Below are 12070 nucleotides of genomic sequence, written 5' to 3' on the forward strand. Positions count from 1 at the left end.
CGCTTCTCGAGGTTTGTTAGCAAGAGTGACAACCCTAAGAAAAAACCGCCGAGCCAACTGTATCCTTTTTCGCAGTATTATAAAATGTACACAGATAATATAAGATATATATTATCTGTTTATAAATCATCGTTTGTGTCTTGCAGCTGGTGATGGATGATATTATGATATTGTTACGAGATAGAAATATTCAACTATTCGTTGAACTAATTAATCGATGTTATATGACGAGATGATTAGACTTGTAAAAGTTCATCACCGTTTCCATCGTCTTCCGGCAGATAACAATTTCGTCTGTACACCAATTAAGTTATATTTAAGAACCGAATAAATAAATAAAATGAATAAATATATTAGGGAAACCGAAAAGTAAAGTCGTTTCTGTCGACATATTTAAAAAAAAACCGATTGATTTGTTACCGTTCCGGCATTGGTTTTGTATACTTGATGACTAAGGTGAATATATTGTTGATTAGAAATAAAAACTTGTTAAAAATGTAGTCGTGTGAATTTAACTTAAGAAAGCGATATTACTTTCCGGTTCCCATAATAGAATCCAGAATCCTTTATAAGTACTTTTATCTTTTCCTTACTATGGTTGTCTGTAAGAGATTGCCTTGTGTGATAAGGCCGCCCATTGTACTTTTCTGTATATTATTGTATCTGTATATTATGTATCTTATCGTGTACAATAAAGAATATTAAAATAAAAAAATCCAGGTGAGACGGTGATGAAAGCTAGAGGGAATGGAATTAAAATGTTATTCGAAGTAAGTAAGTAAGTAGTGCCGATTAGTGCCAAACACAGAGTCTCTGAGGACTCTGTGTTTGGCACTAATCGGTGTAACATAACTCCTGAAGATGCCCCGTGGAGGGGTGAAACACGTGTTGAGTGATTTGGCGGTGGCGGTTGTGTGATTCGCATTGTTTGCCGCATACGCATTTATCAGCGGGCTGGCGGGCGGTGCGCTTTGTTGAACGACTACCACTGCATGTGCGGAAGTGGCTAAATATTGGTCCTTTTCTTGCTTAGGATGGACTTCCGCGGGGTAACGCCTGATTCCATTAAATGACTCTTATCAGTTCAACATTCCGGTGGTAGCTAAATCAGACTTACAAAAAGTATGTTTAAGTATATAATTTGTAACTATTTGAATAAAACACTTGTCGTTTAATTTCATTTTGTTAGTAAGTCATTTTTATTGACATACATTAGTAGACGACCTAGGTGCCGGTCTCGCGCCGGCGCGAGATTTTTGCCAACCAAATTTTATGAGTCGTTACGGCGCCGGCATCGCGCGAAGTAACATGCTAATGCATCTGCACTGCTCTAGATCCTTATAACTTCGTTGGCGAGCTATTAGTGTAAGCGGGTTCAATAAAATACTATAGAAAAGAAGAAGGTATACCGTCGTATTACAAAATCACTTTGAATTTTCACATTTCAGTCATTGACGTTCACTGTTAGAAGTATGCCTCTATAATAAATTTCCAATGGAACCGATTATAAACCGCCTTCGTGCCATACGAAGCCATGGTCTATGGTCTTCACCCCAGAACCTTAACATCTTAACTGCCGGTCTCGCGCAGAAGCGAGATGCAAGGTGTACGGTGAGGTGCCGATCTCGCGCCGGCGCGAGGCGCTTATCGACCAACTTCTATGAGCAAGCAAGGCATCTGTACTGCGAGGTCTACCAATTCAGACGAGAAATTATTTGAGCTACGTCAGTGTTCTTGGTTCTTTTGCTTCTATTTAAACCTGCCTGCCTTTGCCAACTCAGCTGCCGGGTTCGCGCCTGCGCGAGACACTCAGGAACTGTGAGGGGCCGGTCTCGCGCCGGCGCGATATGCTTACCAACCAATTTTTACGAGCCAATACGGCGACGGCATCACGCTAAGTAACCTGCTAAAATGTCTACACTGCGCTTGAACTTTCTATCTATCTATCTTATATACTTTTTTTTATTTTGCCTGCAATATGAGCACGAGAAAGGTTCCGTTACTTACCAAAAAACTAGGGACAGCTCTGATAGAGATTCCTTTCGCGGTGCCGGTCTCGCGCCGGCGCGTGATATTTTAGGTTTATTTATTTATGTTAATTACTTTATATATGCTAAGGGTACTTAAATAATAACTTAATTAACAAAATAAAGTTGGCTTATGACTTACTCCTATGTTTAAAACATTGGCAGTGAAGCTGTGGAAACGGGTATATTGGACAAGTATATTAATTATTTCTAATAAAACCATTGTACCCAGTGTATTTTAACGATATCACAAATTGTTTATAATAATTTTCTTTCAACGGATTTTGTTGAATCTCAGCCGAATCCACATAAATATATACCTATGCATATTGTTGGTATAACACAGATCAAAAAGTAAAGTGAATCTTCTTCTAATATATAAAATTCTCGTGTCACGGTGTTCGAACTTGAACTCTTCCGAAACGGCTTGACCAATTTTTACCAAATTTTACATGCGTATTCAGTATGTCTGAGAATCGGCTACTATCTATTTTCCATACCCCTAAGTGATAAGGGTGGTCCACCCCTAAATTTTATTTTTAATTTTTTTTAGACAATTTTTTTGGTTTTTATTTTATTATGATACAGCATACAAAAATACATACAAACCTAAATTTTCACCCCTCTACGATCAACCCTTATCTTACATTTGTTAATTAAAAACTTTAATTTTTTTTTGCAAAACAACGTTTGCGGGATCAGCTAATTTATGTATAAATATGTAAATTCTTTATTTATTCATCTAATAAAAATCAATTACATTAACTTCAAAGTAATTTCCGTTTCACTTAACTAACTTTTTCTAAAACTTATTTCAATTAACGAAACAGTCGGAATGTGTGTGTTGTTTTCACGACCTACTTCGACCCTGTTTTCAGCTTTTTCAGTTTGCTGTTTTTTAATTTAGAAATCAAATGAAAATAAATCAGACGAATATGGTGGTTACGGAATGATATCATTTAAATTTTACTAAATTTTTGTTTCGAAAAAATTTAAACATTTGACTAAAACACGTGTGACTCTGATATAATTAAGCCTTTTGACAAACACACTTGACACAGTCCTATCATCCTAGGAAAAAATATATACACAATTTCACTTTACTTATACCCATCTTTGGAGACATGCCCAGCTGTGGGCGCCTATTAACTTGCTGATGATGGTGATATTTATTAAACGTATATATCTTTGTAATTTGTATACGAACAGAATTCTAGAAGAACCTTATTTGATAGTATATGATGAAATTGAATACCACTGTAAAAATATAAAATTATTCAACATTCGAACTTTTAACATGACTCTTATTGATCATTAATTTTAAAGGTTGCCTAAGATACTTTTTTTATAATTTGATTTTGTGTACTAGATGTTGTAATGAAGTGTAACAAATCCTTGTAACAAGAAACGTGGCGAGGAATAGGAAGCGATGCGTGTGAATGTAATGTAAATAAATGCTGTCAGAGGGAAGAAAGAGAGGAATTGCGATGATTGAGATAGAGAGAGAGAGAGAGTGTGTGAATATAGGAAGGTTTATATCTCTGTCTCAAAAATAAGATGAGGGAATGAAAGGCCCACAATAACAGTATATGGTAAATTTTCTCATATATTCAATAATCGCTATATATACGAATAAAATAGATTTTTTAATCCATTTACGAATAGAATTATTCGATTTTAATCCCGGAATCGATTCGAAATTCATAGCGGTCGACGTCGCGTGCTAAAACTAGTTGGGTGAGATCCTGTACATTTGTTAGCATATGAAAAATAATAATGGAAGGCAATTCGTGCGCTGGTGAAAGCATATAGAATATATTTTTCCTTATAACCGCGATTTTATGCGATTAGAATTCAACTGGCAATGAATCGGTGATGTTTCTTGCCAATTTCAACTTGGCAACTCCGGGATTTTACGTTTGTGCTGCTATGTTATTTTCGATTCATGTATCAATTTTTATATGGTAATATAATTAATAAATATCGTTAGAAAAATTATAAGACGCAAGGTGAACCAGAGAGGAATGGAGAGGGCTGTGCTCGGAGATACGTAGAAGAACCAAAGTGGCAGTAGGCGAGGCATAAAGTTCGTGTAGTCGACGTATATATATATATATATATATATATATATATATATATGTGCAGTAGTAGCGGTGGAGGACTAAGGCGATCTTTGGTCGCGTGTACGATTCCCGGAATATAATCTAATATAATTCGCACTATGCATAAATAGGATTACTACTTCAGAAACAAGTTTCCAGAGGTTGGGCAGCAGCATTCTCTGCGTACATCACTTCACTTACAAACACCACTTCGATCACCAACCCCCTGCCGAGCGATGATGAATATTGTATATTCCCTATAGATATATATCATAGGAGAACTATGCCTTGTGAGCGTTTGGTTGAAACGATATATATATATATATATATATATATATATATATATATATATATATATATATATATATATATATGTGCAGTAGTAGCGGTGGAGGACTAAGGCGATCTTTGGTCGCGTGTACGATTCCCGGAATATAATCTAATATAATTCGCACTATGCATAAATAGGATTACTACTTCAGAAACAAGTTTCCAGAGGTTGGGCAGCAGCATTCTCTGCGTACATCACTTCACTTACAAACACCACTTCGATCACCAACCCCCTGCCGAGCGATGATGAATATTGTATATTCCCTATAGATATATATCATAGGAGAACTATGCCTTGTGAGCGTTTGGTTGAAACGATATATATATATATATATATATATATATATATATATATATATATAAATGTCGTAAAGGAGTAAGGCTTGCGATCATATGTCACAGGTTTTGATTCTCGTGATACAATGTTACATAATTTACACTTTGTGAATATTTATTGTAGCCATAGCTCAGACATGTTTCCAGAGGATGGGTAGCAGTATCCTGTGCGTACCATAATATCACAATGCGTATATCCTCCTATAGATATCTTTGGGAGAGACCTATATATATATATATATATATATATATATGTATATATATATATATATATATATATATAAATATATAAGGGCGACCGAAAAGTTAGTAGTTTCTGTCGACATATTTTACAGAAAAACCGATTGATTTGTTACCGCTCTGTCATTGATTTTGTACACTAGACGGCAAAAGGTTGTTGATAACGAAAGTGAATATATTGTTGATTATAAATAAAAACTTGCTAAAAATGTAGTCGTGTGAATTTAACTAAAGAAATCGACATTACCTTCCGGTCCCCCTGATATATAAAAATCCATATATACATACGTATATACAGTCAGTTTTAGACTTCAGACTCATAAAATTTTTTTCCAAAATAATTCTCAATCTTTTTATAGTTTTATGTCACATATATATCTAATATAATCTTGTACGCTTCTAGAGGCAATTAAAATATTTGAAAATATGAACTCAGACGATAGATTTTCGAAGGTACAACGCAATATTCACCAAGCAATTGCCTGTTATCATGAAATTTATAACGAGAATAAAAAACAAACTGTCGAAACAAAATTGGATTTGTTTATAAAAACATAAACTACCACTACACTCGTTGATATATCTAGACAGCAAGGAATATCAGCAGCTCAGATGATAATCGACCATATGCCAGAATAAAGCATATATATATACTTATTTATGTACGTAGTTATTTAATTAACCAACTAAAATAATTACAAATAAAGATCAGAAATAAAAGCCATTATATTTGCTCATTTAATATATAATTTCGACTTACGTTAGAAGTTGTGGAACCAAAGCCCGTCGTAAGTGGAGAACTGACTGTACTGTATATATAAGTATATATATATATATATTTATATATATATCAGCATTCCAGTAAACCATAATCATTTTAAGTCTGCGAAGATAACTCAATCGTCTATGCCTATAGGAATGTTTATAAACTAGCTCGGAATACAAATGAAACACCTAACGACACAAATAGAAATGTATCTCTACCTGCCATGCATAACATTAAAGAAGAAGACTCGATAAATTCAAAAAAAGAATTCTTTCAAAATTTTCGAATCATTTTTATAACGGGTGCGTTCTATTAAAGAGTCTTTCATATATAGCGGATACGATGCGTTCAGAATGATTTATATATGTCGTATATATATCACTTTCTTTATGCGTTTTGAAATTAAGCGTCTGTTTCCGGCGATGATCACCGATATGCGTGGGCGGTGGTTAGCTTCCGACTATTTTATATGACATCATTATTTAAAATTCTTTATTTAAATAGGGCGTAGTCTTATGTTAGTTCTTCCTTTTGTTAGATTGTTTGCGCAATAGGAAACAGTTTTAGCTATGCGTTCATTTTATTACACCTACTCTTTACTGTATGATGAGCCTTATGTACTGCCATTGTAGACTATGTCAAAATCATGAAATAAATTATTTTTATGTTAAGATGCAGATTATCAATGCATGGCGTCCGCTTAACATCGCAACGATAAAGTCGGTCTACCTATTGAGGGATCTCTATCGTTGTCAATCAATTCGTGGATCCCTCAAATTCTGTTATTTAAAAATTAAATATATAGCAAATTTTACTATCTACTTTCAGCGATATATAAAAAATTTAAAAACCCTAAAATATTTTAATAAAAACCAAGCCGTTTGGGTCATATATCCTTGTAGATGTAGAGCAGTGATTCCCAAAGTGGTATATATCGACCCCTGAGGGGTCTATGAAAACCTGCAAGGGGTCTACGTCAGCAAAAAAAATTTTGGGGTCCATGAAATGAAAATGGGGGTCCACAGACTAGACATCATTAGCCGAGGAGATTTAAGATTAACCCATACAAAATTGACGCAAAATGTTGATGACATAGGTGTTGGAAGTTTTTGATTGCTGAAGGGTTGGGGGAGTAGATTTGCCTCTTCGATAGAAAGCTTAGACCAGGCTGATGTAGCCGAAGGTAGGGGATGGGAGAAAAGATTTTTGCCACGGTAGCAGAAAACCTATGAGTAGCACTGTTTCTGGCATGACGGGAGTAAGGGGACGACGCGTGCGACGCTTTCTAGGTGCCTTGAGGCAGCTCCTGTGTTTAGAAGTATGGCCCTCGGTCTTACAGAGGAAGGTGGTTTCCATTTAACCACGGGGCGAAGGCAAGCGGCTGTGCCGTGGCCCCTGAGGCACTACGCACTTGGAGCGCGAAAAGCAATTGCGGCTGATGTGTTCCTGAAGTTAGCACTGGTGGAATTAGCCAACGATGGCCTTCCAGTGCGCGCCTCCGAAGGAGACTCTAGAAAGGGAGCAGACCTTTTTAAAGTCAAAGATTTTCTTCCCCTCTGGGCATGCGCTTTTTTGAGCGCGTCGATGGCGTGGAGATCGGATAGTTTGATTTCCACGATTGTTTATTGTGGAGAAAGATAGGTGGGGAATGTTCTAGAGGGCGACTTGGGGGTTCTTGCGAATTTCTGAGACGATGGGCTTCATACGGCCGCCTTGACCAGGCCTGACCAAGGCGAGACGGATTTGGAACAGCTAGCGTGAGGAATTGGAGAGGATATCGCGCGCAGCCACCTTTCTTTTTTCCCGTGACAAGGGTGTATCCGCCACCACCGGGGTTGGACTTTGGACCGTCGACTTCCATCTCAGAGTCCGAGCCTAAATACTCGAAGCCGGAGGTGTAGTCGAAAGAGCCGTCGCTCAGCCCCAGGATTCTCGAGGTAAGGTTTTAGCACTGACACTCCGACCTGGGTTTTGTACTCCTCGGGGTACCTGGTGGCCATTGAACAGTCGAAAGCGATGATGGAATTCTCACAAGCGAGGGTCCCGTGTAGTTACGCTAGGACTGAACTGTGGCAGCTACGAGGTGGGTGTGACACCTTCCCACCTAAAGGCAGGGAAGGGGGAGTCTAAAAGAATCAATGTAGAAGGTCACCCTAGGACCCTTTGTGCCGAACAACGGTGTCCGAAAAGAAATTGGCCCGTTTATTGCCATCCTTATATGCCTACAGCCCCAAAAGCGACTCACGCGGGGGCCTGGAACTAATTAACTGGACGGTGCCTAGTCATATGAGAATCAATCCCCAGCCCGGAGTTGGGGAAGAATGGCGACGATACACGACGGAGAAAGATCAAACGACTTGACTGACACTCGGAATAGGGGAGCTGCTGGGTCTGAGGTGAATTGGTGTTTTGTTATTAAGAAACAAAATTTGCGACAGCTTTACGGTAGGCGAGGAAGTCAGACAATTCCTCCAAGCGCTAAAATCGCAAAGCGTCTTTACACCAAGGTGCAGGAAATTGAATCCTTATTGAATTTCAGCAATAAGAAAGGCAATAAATGGTGAAACACGTCTGAACGCTCCAAACTCCAAGATCAAAATGTCTGCAATATGGGTATACCCCATGGCTTCAAAGGTTTCTTGGTTCAAAGGTCTTTGTTTTAATTAACTTGAAGAAAAAGTCACTAATTTTAATTTTATGTATACGTAACCCCATTTTATATACTATAGAACAGGGATGAATAACACGCGGCCCGTAACTTGTTCATACGGCCCGCCGAGTATTTCTAGAATTTAATCTATATTAGCAATTTTCAATAAATATATTTTTATAAAGTTTTAATTTAATTTTTAATTCTAAAGTTTATTATAGATAAAATTTCAAAAAAAAAATCATTAATCAATGTATTAAAAAAATTAAATTTAAATTGGTACTTTGATTGAAAAGGTTGGTCAACTCTGTTTTAAAAATCAATTAATATATACGAGTGATTTCCTCATTTTGTCTCGTACCGAATGGAATAGTACGCTGGGGTTACCGGCGAGTCGTAAACCACACATAGTGTATAAATAATACATTATACATCAACTGATATAAATAACAGTTTTGCAAGCAAAGATATTTATGGGGAGATATACCATAAAAGCCAAGCTTGGCATGCGGGTTGGCGATCGCAGCATTGTATTATGGTTGCCATGCTCTGGAAACTTGTTTTTGTGTAGTGGCAACCCTATATAATTATTTCACAAAGTGTGAATTATATAATTGTATCCCTGGAATCGAACCCGCGAACTACATTTGCAAGTCTGTAGATAATGTTTACATAATTTAGTAGAGCAGTCAATTTAGTGTAAATAAAAACTCTCGACCTACGATCATAAGTCAATCTACACCCACTAAGCATTAGCCGCCATTTTTGTAAGAAAAAGTTGAAAACCACAGATGCTATTTCGATCAATTATTTTTTTATATCATCTATTACGTTCTTTAATTAATGGCCTATAGTTAGAATATGTATTTTACATTTATATAATCATGGGAATACATATTTTTTATAATTATGACGCAAAGCAAGTTATAAAAGTCGATATTAATTTTATAACCTTAGGTTTATACGTTCTTATATTATACGCTTATTAAATCCATTGTTTTAGTGTTTTCCGTGTTATTATAGAAATATTAAGAATTATACTCGATTAAGAGAACATTTATTATTTAATAATTATAATTTATAATTATGATTAATAAAAAATTATGTCGCAATATACAGTTCTTTGACAAATATATAAATAACACATGCAGTTAAATTTAAAATAAATAAACCGGTAGTTAACAGCTTATAGCAATTCACCTCTGTAAAATAAACAATGTATTCGAGTTCAAAAAAAAAAGTTGTCGACTTTCATTTATTTTGTAAAAAAAAATCACACGGCAATTTAAACAATGTATCGCGACTTAGGACTTTGAAATACAAAATACAGAGAACGCGTTTCCGATCATAACCTTGAGACACGGTGGAATGTCCGTTAGTCAGGTAATTTAGATCTTAAACCCCGGAGTACTATGTTCGCACAGCAATGTTTGGCGGTAAAAAACCTATCTGTCTCCGAGATTGGATTTTACCAAAAAAAAAAAAACTGTAACTGATACTGTAAAAAGTAAAATCAAAATGAAATCATATAATTGGCATTTAAAGTGAAAAGTAATATAATAATAAATGAAAGATAACACTGAAATTGCTGCAAAATTTATTGAAAAAAAAATAACTAATTAATGTTTTAGTATCGAAAATAAACCTGTTTTCATAAATCGATAATAACTTTTTAAAAATATTTTTTAATCTATAGACATTTTACTTTTACAAAAATAATTAAAAAAAAATTATGAATCTTTGAAGGATACGGAAGTCAAATTTATATTTACCTAAAAGATTGACTATTAAATGAATTAAAACCTAATAGTGAATAAATCTGAATGATTGGTAATAATAAAAAATGTTTAAAGTCAATTATAAAAGTATAGAACTAAAGAAAACTTCGATGTTTGTTCAATATTGTGAGACACAAAATTAACAAAGTTTAAGTTGTAATAAACAAATTCAATTGTTACCTTTATTTCAGCAGTTCCCCCGTTGACATGATAGATAAAATTTATAAAAATTAAACGAAACACCAATTCAAATCTACTCATAATGTTATGTATAATATAACTTCTGTGTGATAAATCGTGAAATGTACAGTTTTATTTATTTACTAAACACGTTCGCACAACAAAACAAAACTTCTATCAACAGTGCTAGGTGTCAAAATATTTTTCAACACCATATCGGCATTTGTTGAGTAACTATGTTAAACTATAATAAATGTAGTTATCGAGTGATATTTAAATAAACGTGGAGACGTTGGAAGCCGGACAGCGTTGTGAGTTGAATAAAATAGAAATAAGGAATAGTTCCCGGTGCGGTGCTCACAAGCAAAAAGCGCACACGCACTCCGCCCACCGTACGGCTTTTTGTTTCCTCCGTCATTATGCAGTTTATAATAGTGCTGTTACTCAACCACATAATATACGGTTATCACTAAATAAATACTATTTTGTTTATATCCACATTTTTTTCATTTTTCTTTTCATTTTATGTAATATTTATCTGTATTTTACAAGAAACATGAATTTTACATTAAAACAAAAAAACTTAAATAAGACGGTTTTATTATCGTAATAACACATAATTAAGTAAATAAATTTAAAGATTTAATTTATCTTAAATTTTAAACTTTAACGACTTACAATATATTTATTGTTTTCAATAAATTTTAGTATCTGTACTGCCATTGACAAGTAATTTGTTACATCTGTTACATAGAAGTTTGATTAAGTACAAACTTATAAAAAAACAGTAAATATTTAACAAATATATATTTTATCTATTAACTACGAACCAAGGAGGTACATAAAAATTTCAATCGTACCTTTGCCGAGAAAATGAACCCGGAAATAAATACTGTGGATATCATGGACAACGGATAACCCTTTATAAAAAGCTCTCATTGCATTCGTAAAACTTGATAGAACATGTTAAAACACAATTATGAAGGATTACCTAGAGATGTAGCTTGATCATCAACGATTAGTGAATGAAGAAAAAGATATTAGTTAAGGGCTTAAGATTTAGAGAATGCTCCGCTTTTTAACGAACGGTAAGCTTTGAATTTTGTGCCTGTGAACAAAGGCGTGCAAGTCCACCGAGCATGGCACCTTAAAAATAGAACAGCTCGGAATATGATTGTAGCAGAAACAGATGTGTTTGGCCACGACCCTGTCATGAGAAAGAACAATTAGAAAGATATTGCTGGAGACTAAAATTTACCATGCTACCATAATCAAGTCTGCTCCATAATATGACAATTAAAAGTTCAGTATACACAATTTTGTAACTTATATGTTATGTTAAGCTATGGTTCATTGTTCATGATTTTCAAAATAAATATATTTTACCTAAATCCTCTTTTTATTTCAATTTCAGGTCAACTAGACACTTATAAAGTAGTACACTAATAAAGAAGTACATAATTTTAATCTATTAGAGGGACTGGAAGGTAATGTCACTTTGTTAAGATTAATTTACATGACTACATTTTTAACAAGATTTTATTTCTAATCAACAATATATTCACCTTTGTAATCAACAAACTTGCTATGTAATATACAAAATTTTAATTCCGGAGTGATAAGAAATCAATCAGTTTTTCTGTAAAATAAGTCAAATGAAA

At 34.7% G+C, this 12070-nt stretch overlaps 1 protein-coding gene across 2 annotated transcripts in view; it reads right to left on the reverse strand.

The window, feature by feature from the left end:
* The window catches only part of magu (SPARC related modular calcium binding-like protein magu), a 59159-nt gene extending 48364 nt beyond the window's left edge, over positions 1 to 10795 (reverse strand). For both annotated transcript variants that reach the window (XR_011107655.1, XM_068768513.1), the window contains exon 1: positions 10410 to 10795. Coding sequence is in view for 1 of the 2 variants with exons in the window: in XM_068768513.1 (XP_068624614.1) it covers positions 10410 to 10490 (81 nt within the window). In the remaining variant the exon portion in view is untranslated. The remainder of the gene's footprint in view (positions 1 to 10409) is intronic.
* Positions 10796 to 12070: the final 1275 nt, after the last annotated feature.

This window comes from Battus philenor, unplaced genomic scaffold (assembly GCF_028537555.1).
Source record: "Battus philenor isolate CCGP_79_NKW_IND1 unplaced genomic scaffold, ilBatPhil1.0.hap1 SCAF_1, whole genome shotgun sequence".
NCBI classification, from domain to species: Eukaryota; Metazoa; Arthropoda; class Insecta; order Lepidoptera; family Papilionidae; genus Battus; species Battus philenor.